Source organism: Pelodiscus sinensis, chromosome 9 (assembly GCF_052426305.1).
Source record: "Pelodiscus sinensis isolate ZL-2025 chromosome 9, ASM5242630v1, whole genome shotgun sequence".
Lineage (NCBI taxonomy): Eukaryota > Metazoa > Chordata > Testudines > Trionychidae > Pelodiscus > Pelodiscus sinensis.
In genome coordinates, this window is record NC_143060.1 from 11,033,971 (window position 1) to 11,057,555 (window position 23,585).

Consider the following 23,585-nt stretch of genomic DNA (forward strand, 5'->3'; position numbering starts at 1 on the left):
ACTCATCCCTCTGTGAACCAGTATCATTTCCATTATCTCCCGTGTGAGTTTGAGAAAACTGAACTATCCAGACCTAGCGGAAAGAAGAAGCGGGGCAAAGTGTGACAAGGATGCTGATGGCACTGCCACCTATGACACTGCCCTGCCTTCCTTGGGACCTCCCTCACAAAAGCTGAACAGAAAAGGAGATAAAAGGCGTCAATGCAGGATTGTAAGGTAGGGGCTTTGTATTTATCATCAAGTACAGTGTCCCTCTCTAGTATCTGGCCTATATAGAAAATTAAAGTTTGGAGAACTCGCCCTTAGTTCAAGTGTTAGAAATCTGTGGTTTTGCAGTTGAAGGATGAGGTTTCTAATTCCCTGCCTAAGTGTATGTGATTTGCATTTCTGCAGAAGCTTTATCACTGGACTCTGAAATCTCTCAAAGAAAGGGATTGATCCATTGAACACCATCTAGCCTTGCTAGGTCTCTTGGACACATTAACCCCACTTGCTTTTCAGTAAGGTACTCAGTGTTCAAGTTTGCTCTAAGTTGCATCTCTGCAACCTTCAAGGAAGAATATAGCCCCAAAAGCTGAAATTCTGTGTAGTAAAGTAAAATTGAGTCTTTGCAGCCATTTTATTTGTTTTCACTTATAGGCCACATAGCTCAACAATAACTGATATTTTCATCTGACCGCTAATTCCATCCAGAAGAGTTAGAACACCAAGACACTAATCTTCGAAGCTTATACATGCCTCAAATTAGTCAGCAGAATTACGCCCATTATCTTTATTACATCAGGTTTCAGGAGACATGGCAAGGAAAAATATAACAAAAAATATTTTCAAAAGTGAACAAGCAGTCAGGATAAATCTGACTCAAATTTAGATTTGGCAAACATAAAACTTCTATTGACATTTCACAAAATATTTTCATGAATTAAAAAAATTCCACCAGATTTTTTTGTAAACAAGTAAACACTCTCCCTACATTTGTAAGCAAAGCACGGTAGCAACATTCTAATAGCAGAAAGCCCTGCCGGTGAAACTGACAGGGTACTTTATCACTGACTACAGGAAGAGCAGGATTGCACCTTGTAAAGGATGGTAGCAAATCAGAATGAAAATTATTATTCTGCTTTAATTGTCATAGCTGGCAAAAAAATAAAAAATAAAATAAAGCAGCTTACATGATCAACTACAAATTTTAGAGAGTTTGTCTGTTTGACAAGAACTCCTCCTAAACAGTAAGAGCTAGGGCCACCAAATTCCTCTTATCATAACTGAAAGCAACATAAGGGTTTGGTTGTGCCAGGAAAACGGCACGTGCCTAGAATGGGATTGCTTCTCATAAAACCCAACAGAAAAGAGACAGAATCACCAGATCAAATGCAGTCCTCAAAACTGACATAGCTGAGTAAATATTGAAAGAGTCTGAACCAAGATGATCTAGAAAAATAGGATGAGCCTGGAATAGGTTTGCTTTTTGATAAACCTAATAGAAAACAGATAAAGCAGAGAAATTTGGAGTAGTGCTTTGTTTTGGCACAGTTAAATCAATGACAGAAAAATTTTAACAAGCCCTTTTCAAAGAAATCCAATATAAAAATTCTCTTCATAAAAATATTTTTGAAAAATAAAGCCACTTAAATAAAGCATGCACATGTTCCTTTTATTTTTAAAAAACATCTAAACTGAGTTAAGGATCCGAGCAATGCTGGGTAAGCCTGCTAGTTCAAAATAAATTTCATTTTTAAAAGTACTGAATCCTTAATAATATAAAGTAGGCTACAATTTTTTTTAACATGTTACCCAATTTTGAAAATTTTGGCATCTAAATAAAAGAGGACTGACTTTCAGAGATAGAGAGTATCTGTATCTCACACCAAATAGAATTCTCTAAAGAACAGTAGTTGGGATTAGTTGCCCAAGATGTCCATTAAACATTTGTAGTTGTGAGTGTTCACTTGAGAATGCACAACTTAAACTATTAATGAGAGGGACTCTTCATTAGCTCATAGTTCCAGTGATATGATGCACGCCTCTGCTTGTAAATTTAACAGCTAATTAAGCATGGATTTATTCATTATTTAGGCATAAACCAGCAGTAGTTTCTAATCAAAGCTGTGTTTAACATGCCTTGATGGAAATGCTCCTTTAGTGTTAGAAAGTTGTATAGATGGGAAAGTGATGTACACCTTCTAGTAGCACATACGCTTTCTGCAAATTTATGACGACTCAGTTCTCATCAACACACATTATTAAAAAGAGTCGTTATTCAACAGAAATCTAAGTTGTACTTGATCCTGATAGTTAATACCAAAGCTTATCATATTTCTGCTGCGAGCTAATTTCAGAACAAGTTTTGAAGTTGATGTGCTTTAACGGTGATCATTTAAGGAAACTGGAAAAGTTGCATACATGTCTCTATCAGACTAACAGGATCACTAAAAGCTCTGCAAATCATTCTAGATTCCTTAAATCACTGGACTGCCATTTTGCAAACTGACACTTTTTCTACTATACGACCTACCAGAAGATTTACTCGGCATTGCTTGGGTTCCTAACTCAAATAAGTTTTGTTTTTCTTCAGTCAAATCATTGTTCTGGGGTGGGGTTGGGCATGAAGGTTTCAATATGCAAGCTGGCCTGGGTAGAGAGGCCAACCCTCTCTCCCTGCAGCAGCTTGGGGCAAGGTGAGAAGCACCTCTTCATGTTGCAGCTACACCAGGCATAGCTGGGGGAGGGGTGTATGTCACCTGGCTGGGGGGACAGAGAGACACATGGACAGACAGACACACAGACAGACAAACTCTCTCAAATTTGGTAGACAACTTCCTCTTATCATAACTTAAAGCAAAGTCAGGGTTTGGTTGTGCAAGGACAATTGAATGTGCCTGGAATTCAATTGTTTCTCAAAGGAGGGGTCTGGCAGGAAATACAGTTATATTGTATAATGACCACAACGGAGCAACAGGAGGCCAGAGATGGGGACTGGGACAGCTATAACCCAATTGGGCTGCAGGGGGCAGGGTGGAAAAAGGGACAGCTATCTAATATATATATTTCAGAGAGTTTGTCTATTTGTGGCTGGCTGCCAGCTGGGGGACATATATCACAGCACCTTGGGTTTTTAAAGCTTGTTCTCAGCTAAGTTCCTGTGATGTTGCACCGTTTCCTATTAAGCCCTGCACTGGGGCTCAGGGCTGCAGAGGGGCGAGATGCCTCTTCCCCAACTCCAAAGCTGCTGCAGCTGGCAGGGAAGCGCCCCTCACATCCAGGCCCAGCTTGAAGCAGCCACAGCTGATTGGGAGGCATCCCACACACCTGGCCCCAGCATGGAGCAGCTGTGGCTGGCAGGCAGGCAGGTGCCCCTCCCAGCCATCCTCAGCTGTGTGTTGTGACTAGCAGGGAAATGGGCAGTGCATCAGGCCCAGGTCGTAAGTGGTGGTTAACCAGTTACCATTAACATTCCTACTGGACACTTGGCAACCCTAACACTGGGCCACTATGATCAGCATATTTGTCGGAGCAATAACCATTTCCAACAGCAACAGGAAATATACTTTTGTTTCCTATGTGCTGTTGCCCTCTCCTGCATATAAGTTTGTTTACCACATGCTGTTGTCGCCTTTCCTGGTTGTGAACAAATATTTTCAAAGGAATACAAATGAAAAGATTCTCCAATCTGTAACCTTGCTTACCGCATGCAACACATGCGTTCCTTATGCACAAAACCCACTAAAGGTTAAAGATATTAGTCAGAGTCCCTTGTGGAAGTATTGAAAACTATTCTCTACTCTGTTACTTTCACAGCTCTTCCCTTCCTAGCTAAACTAAGGTGCTTCAAAATGCCATGAAACATATATTGACAGGTACTGTCCTATTCCCCCCCCCCCCCCATTAATACTGTATTTGGGTCTTGGGTGGCTTTAACCACATGCAGCAATGATAATGATAAGGTTGCAGTGAGCCTCACAGAACTGAACCAGGTACCACAACTGAAAATGTGTAAGACCACTTAACCTTTGCCATAGCGTTCATAAAGTTTAATTTGAAAACCTAAGCTAAAGTTTTCAAAAACTCCCACGTAGGCGAGGAACCCAAGTTCTAGTTACAAAAGTGGTTAGACTCTCAAATGCCTAAATCACATTGGAAAAGAGGAGTTAGGGGCTTTTGAAAATTTTACCTCTATGCTTCAGATTTTACCCAGTTTATAATAATGTTTGGCCTTGTCCAACTGGCCCATAAAACCAGCATTTAACAGGGTTATATTGGCGCTATAGCAGGGGTTCCCAACCTTTTTCGGTCCCTGTGCCCCCTTGGCTTTTAGTAAACCTTCCCGTACCCCCTATTCAATATGAAAGGAAATAAATTCTAGACTCTAGAATCCACAACTTTTTTCACTAACACTACTACTTTTGGAATATTTCAATTAGGATAATCTAGTTATTTACCAAATATTCCCCGTAACCCCTTGACAAGCTTCTCGTACCCCCTAGGGGTACGCATACCCCAGGTTGGGAACCCCTGATCTATAGGGAAGAACCTCAATAATCCATAAGCGTCATGCATTATTGTATATATTTTTTATTGTGAACAAAAGCTTTAAAAATCTGTCACTGGAAATGAGCCCTTTTATAAAGTAAATTAAAAAAAACTAAAGGAACTAGCTAGTCATGTTGTGTGACTTTTTTAAGTTCAATTACAAAGTGAAACATTTATTCTGAATTTCAAATGAACAATGAAGAATATTGTAATACAAAGCAACGGCAGGGGGTAAGGAAATTACTCCCACCCCATATGAAACAGTCAACAAGCACTGACGATGAGATAACTGGCTTAAAAAAAAATAACAATCATGTGTTCCATACCAGTCCTGCACTGCATTAAATGACTCTTCACTGGTGATATCATACATGAGGATGAACCCCATGGCACCTCGATAATAGGCCGTAGTAATGGTCCTGTATCTCTCTTGTCCAGCAGTATCCTAAATGGGAAAAAATAGTAGAAGTTAAGCTTGGAGGTCCAGGGTCCTAGAAATAAGAACTATAATTTAGAGTCCTACATCCGTATTTAGGCACATAAGTTACTGTTCTGATTTTGCTGAGTACCCAAAAGCTCCCACTGTAGTAACTGATTTCTGTTCATATTTTAGCATTCATTATGTTTAATGGTGTTTTGACACATGCACTGTTTAAAAAAAAAAAAAGGGAAAAATGTCAACCCTTTAATTGCTGTTCCCTGCCACACACACAGTGCAGCAGAAAAATGTGGCAGAGTTCCTTGAATGTTAAAACTTCCAAGCAGATGGAAATGGGGCAGCAGTCAAGGGCTATTCTGTGCAAACAGCTTATAAAAATTTAGCACTGATGAGCAAGTGAAGTCTTTGCTTTAGTCATAGAGTAGATGCTCTGAGTGCCTTTTGTGAAAGCGCTGTTTAAAACAGTACTATATGAAAGTGCACTTGGAAACTTGTAGTGCACACCTTCAAGGTCTACAATGAATCAACTAATGCACAACACGTTAGTACACTTTAAAAATCACACCCCAGGGAGCACGATACCCCACTACGTTGACAAGGTCCTGTCTGGAGAGGCCACTTGGAGGTGGAGAAAGCAGTCCAGGGTTAACCTTTACATTATACTTATTCCAGATGAAAATAATGTGTGAATTTTAGGGTTTGTCTACACAGGGACATTCAGGAAAATTAATCTGAATTAACTAAATCTGTGAATTAGATAAATAGTATTATAGCCCTATTTGGACACCGTCACTCAGAATTCAAGTGGCTTTAATTCAGATTCATTTAATTCACAAAGTAAATATGAATCTCCACCCAGGAATTATGAAGGAGTGTGTCCACACAGGCATTTAATATGATCTAACTAATCCACTTTGAAAGTTACTTTGTATTAGTTTTGCTGAGTGTCCCCTGTAGGCAAGTTTTCAAATGAAATAACTTCCAGAATAACTCTAGGGCTACATTTTTATTCTAGAATAAAAGTGCCTTTTTTCTGTTTTCTTATTCTTCTGGTTTTAGCTCATCCACTTCAAAGTGGATTTAACTAATTTATAGACATAGGGAATTATTAAGGACTAGTTATTCCAGAACACCAATTCTAGTATAATTTCACGTGTAAACAAACCCTCAGTCTTCACCTCCATTCAGTGTTTGGCCTGTCTGCTGGGACTGTCAATAGGGATATGAAATAGTGGCGCTGACACATGACTACAGGAAACCATTTCACACAGGCCATATGTGACCAGGGTTGCCATGGGGGAGGAGAAAGGGAGGACAGCAAAGAGGGCAGCTGCTCTAGGGGCTGGCGATTTAAACAGGCTGGAGGCTCCTGGCCACTGCTGTCTCTATTGCAGCCACGGCTGGATCCCTGGGCCCTTTAATTCATTGCTAGAGGCACAAGCAGCATAGGCTTGGTTGTGCTTAAGGGCTGGCTACGGGACACCAGCCCCCAACCGTGCCTCTTCCGGGGCCTGGAGCCTGTGCCCCACCCCTTGCTCAGGGGCCCAGCAGTCCTGTCTGTGATGCTGGCAGACCAGGTGGCAGCTTGTGCCAAGGTTCCCATTTCTCAGGTGATCACTTGATAAGTACATAGCTGGAATCAGTCTGGCTCACCTGCGTGTTAGTATTGGAATCATAAGGCCATGTTTAGACTTTAAGGCATGCAGCTACTCACGAGCACTCAGTAATCTCACCTATAACATCTGCAGCCATACTGTAAGGTAGTATTTGAGTGGTTATATTGTGAACTTCCATGAGTGCATGTAGTCCCCTTATTAAAGGGGCCTCTGACTTTTATTAGGAGGATCCTTTGTGCTGCAATCTAGCCCTAGAGACTACAACTCCCATGAGTCCTTGGGAAAGGGGGGGGGGAAACAGTATGTCTTTCAGGCCATGCAGACAGAGAGTTAGGCTAGACTCCATTTTTGGAGAGAGGAGCCAGGCTGCTGGTATGGAGCCTTTTTCAGGCCAGGAGCTGTTGTGTTGCAGCTGTTACTGTTACTACTGGGGCTTGGATCTAGCAGGCTGCTTTGGAGGCTGCTGTTGATTATCCCTGGAATGGAAAGATCCTGTTCCTGTGGCTGGGAAGAGCTTACATAAACCTACACAGGAGGGAACTGTGGGTAATTGGGCTCTTTGGAAAAGTGCTGCCTGGGACGGAACACAAAAGACAAACTGACTCTGGGTGCAATGAGAGCCAGAGTGATCTGCCCAGGGAACCAGAGCTGCTGGCATTAGGTGAGGCCTGCTCCAGTGGCAGAGGGATTTTTGCAGCTGGCTGCTCAGCTTGGACTAACACACAGAACCTGCCTGGCGCGTTCTTGACTCCAGCTCCAGGCCTTCAAGTGTGCCCACACAAGCAAATGCCTGGGACTCTGAATCCAGGGGAGTGCACGCTCTGGGGTGCGATAAATGGTAGCAGTGCAAATGCCAGATGGATACGTTTCCTTTCTTTCTGTGTACTTTTTAACTGATTTTGTTCCCTTTAAATCTGTTAAATCCTGTTTCTTTAAGTTAAGTAAAGGCGTGTTGATTCTAATTTAATCAATGAGAGATGTATTGTTTATAATTGTTGTCTTGGAGTTAGATCCAGGTTATTCCTGGAATAACTTTATTCCTGGAGGCTCCCAAGGCACACCATAAGTGTGTACAGGGCCAGCCAGGTGGAGGCACCACCATTGTATATCCTTCAGAAGCAAGGGACTGCAGCAGGGAGTGAATAAGGAATCCCCAACTACACAACATAACCACTGGGATACTCAGGATCTCCTTTTATGTTAAAACATCAGGCGTCCAGGTACACATGTGAGTGCGACCTGCTCCCGAGTAACCCAGGGAGGAAAAAGGGGGGTTACATGCGTAAATCACAAGACAGGAGAGACACACTAATTAATGAAGGGCTGACCTTCCAGGGTAAATGTTATGCTCTTCTCAAAAGGAAAGTTCCATCAGTACCAGACAGGCTTCTGTGGAGCATTGCAACTGGATTTTCCTATGTTTTGCTACAAGAGGACAACATTTTTTTTTTGTTCTGTTTTTCTCCATGTGAAGATAAATTGGGCAAGTGGGTTGCTCCCATTAGCTGAGTTCTCAGCCTGAACATATGGCAGGAGAGGAATAAAACACGCACACATAAACATACAAACTTGGAATCTTTATGCTGCTCTGACTGTGGAGGACAAGGTTTCAAGGTTTTCTGGGCATAGTCAAGAGATTGCAGCTGCCAGGCCCACTGATGAGGAGGGAGGTGGAAGAGCACAGAGGATCTGAGAGCTGGGAGGGGCCCAATGCTGTGCACTTCATGTGGCACTGAGGCTGGCTATGCTCCCATCCCTGTCCCTCCAGGGTAGAGGCCCTGCCCCTTCCAGGGTAATGAAGCTGGGTCCCCCCCCACACACGCACACTTTATCCAGGGGGGGGTCTCTGAAGCTGTTGCCTTCCCAGCAGCTGCTCAGCTTGGGCTAGCTCGAAGGGATGTATAGAGCTTCCTGATTACAAACACTTAGGTTACCTTTGCAACTCATTTGTGCCAATACGTGAACTAGCTTTAACCTGGTAAATAACTCTCTGCCTTTTCTGATGTAATACATACTTATATGGTTATGACTGGCTACAAGCATTGTCTTTGATATGACTGGGACATGTCAGGTACAATCCAGACTAAGAAGTAGCTCTATCACCCCTAGTCTTTTCCCCTGGGTGCCTTGCTGCTGTCATCTCCCAGCTACACTTCCCACAAACATACTCTCGCATGTAAATCACTCTCAGTGGTGTGTGTGTGTGTGTGTTGCAACCAACCTGCCACACATTGTGCTCTTACCAGCTTTCAGAGCAGGTGCCAACACACTGGGGTCCTAAGAAAGAATATTTTGATACACATCCCTGCCATGCTAAAACCAAGCAAGTTCTTATAATAGAAAGCTAAAACGGAGCCCCAAGCAATTGTCTAATTTGCTTATGCCGACCATCTGCTTTACCCACCTTGGTTATGCTACAGGGTGACTCAATTAACCCATCCCTTCCGTATGTCCTGTATTGCTCAGCCCTCTCCTAGCTAGTGCCAATATGCGGTTAGTTATTCCTCTAAGGCAGGGGTGTCCAAACTTTTTTCAAAGAGGGCCAGATTTGATGAAGTGAACATGCGTGAGGGCCGACCATTTTGCCTGACATTCTTTGAACCATTAAAATTAAATGCAAATTAACTATTTTATGCAAAGTTTATTACAAACGGCATACTTTTCATTTCGTCACATGGATGACAAATCTAAACAGGTGTTAAATCACTCTGCCTTTCATATCTGAAGGCCAGATGAAAAAAAAAAATCCAGGAAGCTGAAATATATGTCAGGAACATTGTAAAGTACATTACATATTATTGGTAATAAAGGTTGTCTGTCAACTTTTAAGTTCAAAAAATATGAACAGGAACATAACACCAAGTATACATGTTGTGTCCAAATATATTTATAACTGATTTAGACCAACTGACATTAACTGAGATTTTACAATGTATTCATCTCAATACATATGGATTCGTTTGGGGCCATAAAAGATAGATATTGCCAAATTACCTGGGGGGGCCGTATTAAACCGGAACACGGGCTGCAATTGGCCCGCGGGCCGGACTTTGGACATGCCTGACATAGGGGAACAATAGACACACAACTTGTTACCCCAAATGGAGTTACCCAGACACTTCAACAAGAACAGCAATTCCCAACCACTGGTCTGCAGACTGGTGCTGGTCCACGAACTGGTGGCTGCCAGGCCACAGCAGCTGCCAGAGAAGAAGCCAGCTGTTTGTGGTGGCTTAGCTCCAACAGCTGTGGTGGCTGATTTTTGCACTAAGACTGAGGCAGCGGCAGGAGGTGGCGGAGCAGGAGGCACCTTCCCCCCTCCTCCCACTTTGGCAACAGTGGTCCGGCCAGGGTTCCGCGCCTTCCACCCCACCTGCATGGATAATTCTGCTGCCACCGGTGGCACGGGGACTGAGGCAGCTGCAGGAGGAGACGGAGCAGGAGGTGCCTCCCTCCTTCCTCGGCAATAGCAGCTCGGACGGGGCTCCGGATCTCTCCTCCCTGCCCGTGCAGCCAATTTTGCCACCAGCAGCAGCATTGGAGCTGAGGCAGCAGCAGGAGGAAGTGGAGCAGGAGGCCCGGATGGGGCTCCACGCTCTCTCCCCCCGCCCATGGGGGAGCAAGACGTGTTTGGGAGAGAGGAGGTGCAAAGGAGGAGGAAGCATGTACAGTCACTCCCCCTGCCCATGCAGGAGTAATGGCCTTGCTCCCTAGAGGGAGCAGACTCTTTCTATAGGGAATGTGGGGGCATCGGCCCTAGGGGTCAGAGGCTAAAGGGTCAAAGGGTACATGGGGCATACGGGTGGGGGTGTGTCTAAACTACATGGCTCCATTGACGGAGCCATGTAGATGAGGCTGATCGGCAGAGGGAAATGAAGCCGCGATTTAAATAATCGCGGCTTCATTTAAATTTATAAATTCATATAAAATGCAAAACACACATTCCTTCTTTTGTTTGCGATAAACCTAACTTCTGCCTGTGGGGTTTGGAGCATATGTTGTTAACATCATACAGGAGAATCTGCCACACATTTTATCAGGACAATACTGATCAGGAAATTATGTGTTTCCCTTACAAGGCATGTGTTGTACAAATACTATTACAACAGTATGTAGCATATGAATACAGGGTCATATTCTGTCCATATCTAAGGTGCAATGCACCTGGGATAAGTGACTGGTCCCTTAGGACTGGGAGTAACCAGAATATTGCTGTTGTTCTTGGTCTAAGAGACCATGTATCATAAAAATAGACTTACCTAGATGGTAAGATAGACCAGAGTACCCCAGGGGACTCTCTGATACTCCATGTTAAGGCTGTCATAGTCCCAGATGAGTTTACACTTAACCGTTCTTTGGTGAACTCTAAGTATTGAACTCAGAACCAGTTTGGAGTTTGTGCCCTGTTTCCTAAAAGTCTGCCCTGGAGCTAGTGTTCACACTCTTGTGTCACTGCAGGCAGCATTTCTTACCATACCTATAAAAAAGTTTTTCCTGTGGGATGACAGAGTGACATCATCATGTCACTCTGCGTCCCACAGGAATATGCCCCACCCACCCTCAGCCTGGCCCTTCTCAGGGCCCACGTGGAGGGCTAGGGCTGTATACGGCCCCAGCCTTCCCCTCCCCTTCCCAGCAGCTGAAGGGAAAACTGGGTTCGGGACCTGGTGTGGCTTGGGCCCGGCCCCTCCTGGCAGGACCCTCCCGGTGGGAAAACTGGGCTGGCACAGCTCAGGTCTGGCCCCTCCTAGAGCATGGGGGGAAAACTGGGCTTAGGAGCTTGGTCTGGCACATGCTGTGGCGGCGAGTTGGGGTTCCTCCGATCCTGCAGCCCCGTAGCAGCAAGAACAGATTCCACAAGTCAGTAAAATAGAGAAGGTTTATTGCTTCTCCAGGATACAGCACAGCATAGACACGATGTGTCTACAGGAGTCTGGGCCAGGATGCCTCAGCCCCCTGGAGATGGGGACCCAGAGCCCCTAGGTTCCAGCCCCCTCCTTAGTCTGTTTCCTTCACGGTCCCAGCCCAAGAATGCCTCACTCCCAGACCCTGCCCCCAAACCAGGTGTTGGTCTCCACCTCCCTTCCTTTGTCTCTCCCCCGGGGAAAGAGCCTAGTTATCAGGTGTCTGGGCTAATACACATGTGGGTGAGTCAGTGGAAATCACACGTCACAGTGCAGGGGGACTCCAGGTTACAGAGCAGACAGCACCCCCACTACGTCACACATGCTCTGGCCTGGCCTTGCTACTGGGGTTAGAGCTGGACCAGGCGCACGCCGCTGCTCAGCCGCTGGAGTTATGGTTAGGCCATGATGCAGGATGGGGAGGGACAGAGTGGGGCGGGGAGGGGAAGGGGAGAAAGGGACCCTGGCTGACAGGTGGGTACAGGAGGATGGTGAACGGGTCCCTGGCTGGCAGGGAGAATGCAAGGAGGAGGAGGGGCATCAGGCTGGCACAGCAGGGCAAGGGAGAAAGGACCCTGGATGGCGCAGCTGCTGAGGGTGGAAGCCAGGGTTGCCTACCCCCCACGACAGTGGGGTTGGCAAGCGCAGCGAGCAGGGATCACAGCCCCCTAGTAGGTGAGTGTAACAATTTTTACTCATAACTGAGATGACCCGGATCTAACCTAGCAACTAGAGGTGAAATGATCTATAATTACCAACTAAACATTTCAATCCTTTGCATCTGCTCTATGAAGCAGGTACGGTACTCGAGTAATTAAAACAGCTTCCATTTGGGAGGTATTATCTATCATTTGCACAAATGTATTTCATCAATCTTCCGGCCTACGGATGCTCTGAAATAGCTGTAGAGAGACAAGAGCCTTATCTTACAAGCACACGCTCAGCGTAATAGATTGATTACTGCAGTTACTCTCATGGATAAGCAGTTCTTAAATGAATGGTGGTACTGCGCCTCCACAAGTCTAGCTTTTAAAAAGGGCTTTTTATGCCACAGCTTAAAACATGATGAGCAATCTTTCTTCCCCTAGACCTGGAGAGAAAGCTCTAAAGAGAGGTCTGCACTACAATAAAATCCCGTGACATGGCCACAGCTGGCCCAATAAAGCATTTGATATGGAAATGGTTAGTAAATGCTTAGTTATGGCTGCTTAGTAAAGCATTTGATATGGTCTCACATGACCTTCTTATCAATAAACTAGGGAAATACAACTTGGATGGGGCTACTACAAGGTAAGAGCATAACTGGCTGGATAACCACTCTCAGATCGCAGTTATTAATGGTTCGCAATCATGCTGGAAGGGCATAACAAGTGGGATTCCACAGGGGTCTGTTTTGGGACCGGTTCTGTTCAATATCTTCATCAGTGGTTTAGATGATGGCATAGAGAGTATGCTTATTAAAATTTGCAGATTATACCAAGCTGGGAGAGGTTGCAAGTGCTTTCGAGGATAGGGTCATAATTCAAAATGATCTGGACAAACTTAAGAAATGGTCTGAGGTAAACAGGATGAAATTTAATAAGGACAAATGCAAAGTATTCCACTTAGGAAGGAACAATTCATTTCACATATACAGAATGGGAAGTGACTATCTAGGAAGGAGTACTGCAGAAAGAGATGTAGGGATCATAGTGGACCACAAGTTAAATATGAGTCTACAGTGTGACACTGTTGCGAAAAAAGCAGACAAGATTCTGAGATGTATTAATAGGAGTGTTGTGAGCAAGACACAAGAAGTAATTCATCTACTCTACTCTGTACTGATTAGGCCTCGGCTGGAATATTTTGTCCAGTTCTAGGCACCACATTTCAAGAAAGATGTGGAGAAATTGGAGAAGGTCCGGAGAAGAGCAACTGAAAGAAATGGGCTTGTTTAGTTTAGAAAAGACAAGATAGAGTGGGCATGATAGCAGTTTTCAAGTATCCAAAAGGGTGTTACAAGGAGGAGGAGAGAGAAAAATTGTTCTCCTGGGCCTAGGGGGATAGGACAAGAAGCAATGGGCTTAAATTGCATCAAGGGAGGTTTAGATTGGACATTAGGAAAACCTTCCCCTCATAGTGGTTAAACATTGGAATAAATTGCCTAGGGAGGTTGTGGAATTTCCATCACTGGAGATATTTGAGAGCAGGTTGGATAGATACCTATCAGGGATGATCTAGATAGTGATTGGTCCTACCATGAGGGCAGGAGACTGGACTTGATGATCTCTCGAGGTCCCTTCCAATCTCGCATTATATGATAAGTCCCACTCCCTCATGAGCGAGATTTTAAGGCTGCACAATTCTCTGCCTAATATGGTGATATCCCCAGAAAGCCAGCCTGTCTCAAAAGGCCAGTGTCTGGGCTTTGCTTTCTTTCAAAGAGCTATGAACAGTGTATTGCCAGCAGTTACAAGTTACCATATACCTCTTTCTCAGCCAGTTCATTCATTCATTAAGATAAAAGCACTTCAGAGAAAATAATAAAAGTTCCTATGTGCATGCTAAAAGCTTACCAAGAGCCACCCATCTGCTTTATGAGACCCTAGGAGGCCAAAGTCTTTCCAGCTCTTCTGTAAGGCTTGAGACTCTCCATTGGACAGAAGATCCTGTCCATTTACTGGATCAGAAGGTCCCATCTCAGTTCAAGCTCATCCAGTTAGACCAAAAAACCCCTTTCTCCTACTCTCTGAAGAGCTCAGCTTGAACCCATATACGCACCCCAATACAGCAGGTTGTACCACTCTAAAATTGTTCAGTCTTAGCCCTGGTCTACACTTAAAAATTGTATTGACCTACCTATGTCACTCAGGGCAGTGAAAACTATTGCATGCTGTAGTTAGGCCGAATGAACTGACCCCTAGCATAGATGCAGGTAGGTCAAGTGATGGAAGAATTCTTCTGTCAACCTAGTTACCAGAGAAATAGATTAAGTGCATTGATGGAAAAATCATTTCTGTTAATGTAGAAAGTACCCCCACTATGGCTCTGCAGCTGTGCCACTCTAGAGGGTAAACATGGCTTCAGTGACTCACCTTAATCAATCCCCACTGGCTTTAATTCCTGGAAGAGCTGTGGTAACCTTCCCCCTGGAGTAGAACGCAATCACACACAAGCCATTCATAAATCTAATGGAATGGCACCCCAAGATACTGCATGTAGCTGCAGCATCTACGACAACTGGATTTCTTTATTTTGCATTTGTAGCAATTCTCCATCCCACCCAGAGCTTAAAACACAGCAAGTTCTTCCATGTAACTAAGCGCCTGACTGTATTGTTCAGGAGAGTCCACTAATGAAGGGGGAAAAATAATGACTATTTGATTGCTTTTTTGAGTTGCCTGCAAGACTTTTAGACAAAATATAACTAAGATGATTAAAAGGCACAGGAAGCCAGTACATGAGGTTCAGGCAAAGATCAGAACAAATAATGTCACCATTCTAATTAACAGTGTAGGAAGAACAGCCTTCCAGAAGCCTCTTTGGCTGTCTCTAATCAGCTTTTTATAACTGGTCAAATAAATGTTTTAGCAAGCTAGGTTAGTACAAATAACTAGCATCTCTTTTCTCATACACTATGGCTACGTCTACACTGGCCCCTTCTCCGGAAGAGGCATGCTAATTTCGAACTTTGGAATAGGGAAATCCGCGGGGGATTTAAATATCCCCCGCGGGATTTAAATATCCCCCGCGGGATTTAAATAAACATGGCCGCCGCTTTTTTCCCGGCTTGGGGAAAAGCTGGAAAAGAGCGTCTAGACTGGCGCGATCCTCCGGAATAAAGCCCTTTTCCGGAGGATCTCTTATTCCTACTTGCAAGAATAAGAGATCCTCCGGAAAAGGGCTTTATTCCGGAGGATCACGCCAGTCTAGACGCTCTTTTCCGGCTTTTCCCCAAGCCGGAAAAAAGCGGCGGCCATGTTTATTTAAATCCCGCGGGGGATATTTAAATCCCCCGCAGATTTCCCTATTCCAAAGTTCAAAATTAGCATGCCTCTTCTGGAGAAGGGGCCAGTGTAGACGTAGCCAATGTCTGGACTGCAGAGCTTTTCCAGGATACCAAAGGTATCCTGGAAAAGCTCTGCCATGTCCAAGGAATGCGTCTGCTTGTCCAAAAAAATGTTGGAAAAGCGGATGCATTTTTTCAACATCCCCTAGACATTCAACTAAGTTCTCTATATGCAAAAAAGAAACGAAAAGTGGACAAAAATATGCAGCCTCTCTTACAATACACAAGCCATCGAAAGCTGAGCATGAGCCACAGGGAAAGACCCAAATGTATTTTGCATGGGGTGAATTAGTACTTGTGTCAGAGGCCCTTCTACTGACACCATACAGTTCTTACCTATTCATGACAACATTAGTGTATCCAGAATTCTTTATACCAGTATTAAGAGAAATAGAAAGCCAAGGACAATGTTTAAAAGAACCATCATGTGTAAGGTTTTAGGCCCCAATTTTATGCCTTTTTATTTAGGTTTGAAAGTCAGGATTCTCACTGATATTCTTTTGACAGCTATTTGTGGCCACAAGGAATTTCACAGAAAAGTGGAACTTGTCATCTGCCTCACGCTCAGTCTAACCTAAGCACAAATTCCACTATTGTCCTAGAAGAGCATGTGACAAACAGCTTGGTTAAAAATAAGTAAATAAAAAGAAGGGTCAGACAGCTATATGAATAAAAGATTGATTTGCAGTTCAGCTGCTTGGATACAGACACAAAGGTTTACATTTCCAGTCCACTAACCCACTGATTTCTCTTCATTTGGATCCTTCACAATGACGCACTTCTGACATGAGTCCATAATACAAGATATATTTTTAGAACAAAAATTCTAGTTCTTTCCTCCTCTAGTTCTTCCAGCACATTGTGTCTACTCTGTGTCTGTCTTAGACTATAAGGCTACATCTAGACTGCATTTTTTGGGGGGGATACCAGAGGTATCCTGGAAAAGCAACACCGTATCCAAGGAATGCGTCCGCTTTTTTGAAAAAAAATTTCAAAAAAGTGGACACGCTCTTTTGCCATCCCTGTAAACCTCGTTCTACGAGGAATAAGGGATGTGTCAAAAGAACACTTTCTTTTGACATTTGGCGCCATGCAGCTGCACCAAATTTTGAAAGAGCCTTTTTCGAAAGTAAATCTGAAAAAGATACGCAAGTTGCACGCCGCAAATTGCATTTCTTTTTTCTATTTAACATTGCAGTGTAGACCTAGCCTAAGAGATTTGGGGCAGGGACAGACTGTCTTAGAACAAAGCACATGGTTAGTGCCTCACACACAACAACTACAATAGTGGTCATCACTGTGTAACCCACGGGAAGTGGACCAGTGCAGCCAGGGGAGCTTCCCACTACTGCTGCCGGTGAATATGAGGCCCTCCGACCAAAGTTCTTTCTAATCTTTTCTATCCATGAGCGGATTTTTTTCCCATCTATGTGCAGAATAATTTTTTTATGTGCACTGAGGCACGTATGAACGCGCAGCATCAGTAGAAACAAAAATCCTAGCTGTAGGCACTCTGCTAATCACCTGGGTGGCATTGATTCTCTCCGGAGTGGCCGTACAAGCACACAACTCACAGGGACCATTGGGCCCCAACCCCTCCTGCTGGCACCAGACCCGCACTAGACCCCCCCCCCCCAGGCCACGTTGCTTGGGGGATGGTGTTTGGGGGAAGAGAAACAGAGATAGAGCAGGGTTGGGAGAAGGAAGAGAAGGGGTCTAGGGCGGACAGGGGGGTGGTCCTGGTCCTTCCCCTGACAAGGGATCGCATGTGGAGGTGGTGACATGGGCAGTGCACCCCTTGTCTTTCCTTAGCTGTGACCCCGGGCTGGGATGTGGGCTGTGTGTGGGGGCAAGGAGCTTGCAGTATGGTAGGGAGTGTGGGTGCAGGAGGGGACTCAAGACTGGGGCAAGGAGTTGGGTGTGGGCTCCAGCTGGGCAGCACTTAACTCCAGAGTCATAACTAGTTAATTTGGCACCTGAGGCAAGACGGTCCTCGGTGCGGGCGGAGGAGAGGGGGTGCTAACGTCGCACGAGTGTAGGAGCGGTCTTTTCTGCGTCCCCTCAGCTATGCAAATGCCTCACTCGCCTCGCCCTTGTTATGGCCCTGCTTAACTCGGCAACAGCGAAGCAGGGCTAAGGCAGGCTCCCTGCAGGCTCTGGCCACGACTACTAGAAGCAGCCAGCAGATTCCTGCATGCTGGCCAATGGGAGCTGTGGATTCGGCACTTAGGTTGGGGGCAACTTGTAGTGACTCCTTAACCATCAGCCCAGGGCTATGGGGACATGCCGGCCGCCTCTGAAAGAGGCAAGGTGCCAGGGCAGCCTGCCCTCGACCTGTTGTGCTGTCAGATTTTTAGCGGCCTAAAATCTCCCAGTTTGACTTCAGTAACCTCTGGGAGATAAAGCATAATCCCAGGAGACTCCTGGCAAAACCAGGGGGGTTGGACGGACATGGACACACACACAGATTATATTTCATAGGGTTATATACAGTTTTTATCAGCATGAATTTGGGATAGTTATAATTACATAGCTTTTCCCAGCAAGTATTTTGTTAGTGCAATTTATCACACAGAAGATAAATCACGTTGATTTTCACGTTGTAGATTATCTTCTTGCCCATATTGGCACTTACCTAGGGATTTTAACTCATTGCACCTCTGTAGTTTTAATTGGATATTAGTTTTTTCTGCTTTTCTTTGTCTTAACTGTTGTGTAGTTGTTGGTGTACACTGTTAAAGAATTGCAGGTCCCACTCTGCAGGTTTCTGCACTTCAGCATGATGGGATAAGATTTATATTTTTTTCTTTGCAAAAGACACTCTGCATTAAAGGCAGAAAGAAAGGGACTACGCAAAAGTCACTTACGATGAAACACAAGGAAGTTTTCAGATTAGGTGGTGAGTGAAGAGAGCTCAGGCTGCCCTATGAATCACTAAGAAATTAACAGTAAAAGTAATAATGTTGATGAGTATTGATCCTATTGTTCCTGCTGGCATCCAGAAATAGAATTAAACAGGAGAGCAAGATGAGTCACTGGTCATTATGGAGGAGATATGACATCATGAAATGCTTGTGAAGCTTAGTTCTTTCTCATTTCACCTGCCAGCAGGAGCAAATTAACCCTAGAGTTTAGTTCTTATAACACTCCAGGTCAAGAGACGGAATGAACCATGTTATTTCTCAATCATTACTGAGTATTTCTGTTGACCATGAGCCACTGGAACCTACTTGAGTGAACTCATGATGTAACGAAACTCTGTTAACTGTAATCGGCTAGCTGCAATATGTATTACACTAGCAACTTGGAGTAAAATTATTCCATAGGAAAAATGACTTACATTAAGTTAAGGCCTTATCTATGCTAGGATTGTTTTCTTAATGTTTCCCAACTCTGGCTTCCATGACTTCAGCTCCAATAGTGATCGTAAAGGTGGGAGCCCTTGTGTGGACACAGTGTTGGTGGCTTGCCAGTGTTTGAGCCTCTGTGTTTTGTAGACCTGTTCATGTAGAGTTAGACCACAACCACGTGTAGCTCTGTCAACATTAGTACTCCTGCCATCACTACCGAGGGTTAAGAGACCAACACCAGTGGGAAATTTTAGGGAAAAAACCTTCCAATATAAACACAATGTAACACCTGGTCTCTACTAGAAAATTAGTATAGCATATTGTTCAGGAGTGTGAGAAATCCACACTGCTGAGAGATATAGTTAAGTCAGCTGGGGGCCCCATGTAGACATTGCTAGGATAAGTGAAGGATTCTTCCATTAACCTAGCCATTGCCTCTCAGGGAGGTGGATTACCTATGCTTACTGGAGAATGCAGCCTATCAACTTAGGTAGTGTCTACACTTGAAATACTACAGGGGTACCAGCTACAGCACTGCATCTGTGCTGCTGTAGTGTTTAAAGTCCTACTAGGTTTTACAAAATGTAATTAGTCAGCAGGTGGGTATAAGGCTTTAAATTCCCTTCCTCCCCTTATTGCTATTAACTGTGATTTCTATAACTGATGCTTTGAATGCCCCTTGGGCAAACAAATAATATAATGTGTACTACTACATAGAATAATAATGTCCTTCTTTTGTATCCTGCCTTTCCTCCCAGAGGATCCAAAAGTACTTTACAAACAAAACTCGTACAGGAAACCTCCCCCACCTAAAACACTACACTACACAGACAGGGGAGTTGAAGAGGGAGAGCAAAGCGACCCCACCGCCGAAGAGGCTACCCGGTGAGAGTACAAGCTGTGGTGTGAGTGTGTGTGTGTGCCTGACTGTTTGAATTTTACAGTTTGAAGTGTGAATTGAGTCTGATTCCAGGGAGTGCTAGCAGTTTCAGTTTCAGCTTCTGTGGCAGTTGGGACTGAGAGCCTGCCATTGTTCCCTTGATTGCCTCTGATTAGCCTCAGGCTCAGCCTTCCCCTGTGTGACTCAGAAGGGGGCAGGCCTGACCTAGGCAAGCAGGCTTTAAAAAGCCAGAGCAGTGCGACCAGGGGAGCGAAGTGGACAGGGGAGTTGAAGAGGGAGTTGGGCAGAGGGAGTGACTGATGGTGATGAAGACCCGAAGCGCTTGTGCCAGTACTTCTCCTGTCTCCTCCACCTGTGCCTGTATCCAGACAGAGAACCTACCTGAGCATGGATGCCTCTACCCAGGTCCTGGTGTGGTCTTGCTGTATTTGTGGCTTGCAATTCCCACTGAGTGATCTCCAGGCTGGGGGAGACAACCATTGTGAAAGGTGCCTGCTAGTGGAATCTCTCAGGCAGCAGGTGGGAGAGCTACAGGAGGAGGTGGCCAGGCTGAGGAGCATTCGAAGCCATGAGGAATTCCTGGACAGTATTCCTGTGGAGTCCACGGAGGTCACTGTCGTAGGATGTGGGACTGTTGACCAGCCACTTATGGAGGAGGCAGTGGTGCAGGGTGAGCACTGGCAGCTGGTTACTTCCGGCAGCGGGCAGTGTTCCACCCCTGCTCCTAACCCTCCCACTGTGTTACATAACCGTTACACTTTACTTTCAGCAGGAGAAAAGGAGTCATCCCCCACAGTGGAGGAGACCAGGCCTTGCACCACCAAGGTTGAGCAGTCTCCTGCCACCACTGCGAGGAGGAAACGTAGGGTAGTGGTGGTTGGAGACTCTCTTCTGAGGGGAACGGAGGCACCCATCTGTCGCCCTGACAGCTCATCTCGAGAGGTATGCTGTCTGCCAGGGGCCCGTATCCGAGATGTTACGGAGGCATTGTCGAGGATTATCCGGCCCTCTGACTACTACCCCATGCTACTCATCCACGTGGGCACAAATGATACTGCCAGGTGTGACACTGAGCGGATCAAGTGTGACTACAGGGCTTTGGGAGTACGGGTGAAGGCGTTTGGAGCGCAGGTGGTATTCTCTTCTATCCTTCCTGTCAAAGGTAGGGGCCCGGGCAGAGAGAGGTGCATTCTGGAGGTGAATGCCTGGCTGCGACGATGGTGTCACCAGGAGGGATTCGGCTTCCTTGATCACGGGGTGCTCTTCCAGGAAGGACTGGTTGGCGGAGATGGAGTTCACCTTTCCAGGAGCGGGAAGGCCTTGTTTGGACACAGACTGGCTAACCTTGTGAGGAGGGCTTTAAACTAGGTTTGTCGGGGGCAGGTGAGCAAAGCCCACAGGTAAGTGCTGAATGTGCGGGACTGGGAGATGGGTTGGAAATAGGGGGGACTACGGCCTATAATGGCAAGGAGAAAGGAGGGTCAGGGCACAACAGGGAGGCAAGATCAAATCAGTATCTTAGATGCCTATATACAAATGCGAGAAGTATGGGTAATAAGCAGGAAGAACTGGAATTGCTAACCAATAAATACAACTATGATATCATTGGTATTACAGAAACCTGGTGGGATGGGACGCATGATTGGAATGTTGGTATGGAAGGGTACGGCTTGCTCAGGAAGGACAGACAGGGAAAAAAGGGAGGAGGGGTTGCCTTGTATATTAAAAATGTACACACTTGGACTGAAGTGGAGATGAATGTAGGAGATAGCTGTGTAGAGAGTCTCTGGGTTAAGCTAAAAGGGGTAAAAAACGAGGGTGATATCATGCTAGGAGTCTACTACAGGCCACCTAGCCAGGTGGAAGAGGTGGATGAGGCCTTTTTTAAACAATTAACAAAACTATCCAAAGCCCAAGATTTGGTGGTGATGGGGGACTTCAACTATCCAGACATATGTTGGGAAACTAACACAGCGAGGCACAGACTATCCAATAAGTTTCTGGACTGCATTGGAGACAACTTTCTGTTTCAGAAGGTTGAAAAAGCTACCAGAGGAGAAGCTGTTCTGGATTTGGTTTTAACAAATAGGGAGGAACTAGTTGAGAACTTGAAAGTGGAAGACAGTATAGGGGACAGTGATCACGAAATAATAGAGTTCATGATCTTAAGGAAAGGTAGAAGGGAGACCAGCACAATTGAGGTAATGGATTTCAGGAAGGCAGATTTTGATAAGCTCAGAGAACTTGTAGGTAAGGTCCCATGGGAAGCAAGACTGAAGGGAAAAACAACTGAGGAGAGTTGGAAGTATTTCAAAGGGACGTTGTTAAGGGCCCAAAAGCAAACAATTCCGCTGTGTAGGAAAGATAGAAAATATGGCAAAAGACCAGCTTGGCTTAACAAGGAGATCTTGCATGATCTCAAAATAAAAAAGGAGTCTCATAAAAAATGGAAATTAGGACAAATAACAAAGGATGAATATAGGCAAGCAACACGGGAATGCAGGGGCAAGATTAGAAAGGCAAAGGCACAAAATGAGATCAAATTAGCTACAGGCATAAAGGGAAACAAGAAGACCTTTTATAAATACATTAAAAGCAAGAGGAAGACCAAGGACAGGGTAGGCCCACTGCTTAGTGAGGAGGGAGAAGCAGTAACAGGAAACTTGGAAATGGCGGAGATGCTCAATGACTTCTTTGTTTCGGTCTTCACCGAGAAGTCTGGAGGTGTGCCTAACATAGTGAATACAAGCAGAGAGAGGGTAAGTTTAGAAGATAGGATACACAAAGAACAAGTTAAAAATCACTTAGGAAAGTTAGATGTCAGCAAGTCACCAGGTCCTGATGAAATGCATCCCAGGATACTCAAGGAGCTGATAGAGGAGGTATCTGAGCCTTTAGCTATGATCTTTGAAAAATCATGGCAGACAGGGGAGATTCCAGAAGACTGGAAAAGGGCAAATATTGTGCCCATCTATAAAAAGGGGAATAAGAACAACCCAGGAAACTATAGACCGGTCAGTTTAACGTCTGTCCCAGGGAAGATAATGGAGCAGGTAATTAAGGAAATCATATGCAAACACTTGGAAGGTAATAAAGTGATAGGGAATAGCCAGCATGGGTTTGTGAAGAACAAGTCATGCCAAACTAATCTGATAGCTTTCTTTGATAAGATAACGAGCCTTGTGGATAAGGGAGAAGCGGTGGATGTCATATACCTAGACTTTAGTAAGGCATTTGATACGGTCTCGCATGATATTCTTATTGATAAACTAGGCAAATATAACTTAGATAGGGCCACGATAAGGTGGGTGCATAATTGGCTGGATAACCGTAGTCAGAGAGTGGTTGTTAACGGTTCTAAATCCTGCTGGAAAGGGATAACAAGTGGAGTTCCTCAAGGGTCTGTTTTGGGACCCATACTGTTCAATATCTTCATCAATGATGTAGATATTGGGATAGAGAGTACGCTTATTAAGTTTGCAGATGATACCAAACTGGGTGGGGTTGCGACTTCTTTGGAGGATAGGGACATAATTCAGAATGACCTTAGCAAGTTAGAGAAATGGTCGGAGGTAAACAGGATGAGGTTTAATAGAGAGAAATGCAAAGTGCTCCACTTAGGAAGGAACAATCAGTTCCATACATACAAGATGGGAAGCGACTGTCTAGGAAGGAGCATGGCAGAAAGGGATCTAGGGGTCATAGTGGACCACAAGTTGAATATGAGCCAACAGTGTGATGCTGTTGCAAAAAAAGCAAATATGATTCTAGGTTGTATTAACAGGTGTGTTGTAAGC

General features: G+C 44.8%; 1 protein-coding gene across 2 annotated transcripts in view; it reads right to left on the reverse strand.

The window, feature by feature from the left end:
• The window catches only part of RAB3B (RAB3B, member RAS oncogene family), a 161,430-nt gene that overhangs the window by 25,240 nt on the left and 112,605 nt on the right, over positions 1-23,585 (reverse strand). For both annotated transcript variants that reach the window (XM_075935966.2, XM_075935967.2), the window contains one exon: positions 4,857-4,975. In XM_075935966.2, coding sequence (XP_075792081.1) covers positions 4,857-4,975 — 119 coding nt within the window. The remainder of the gene's footprint in view (positions 1-4,856; positions 4,976-23,585) is intronic.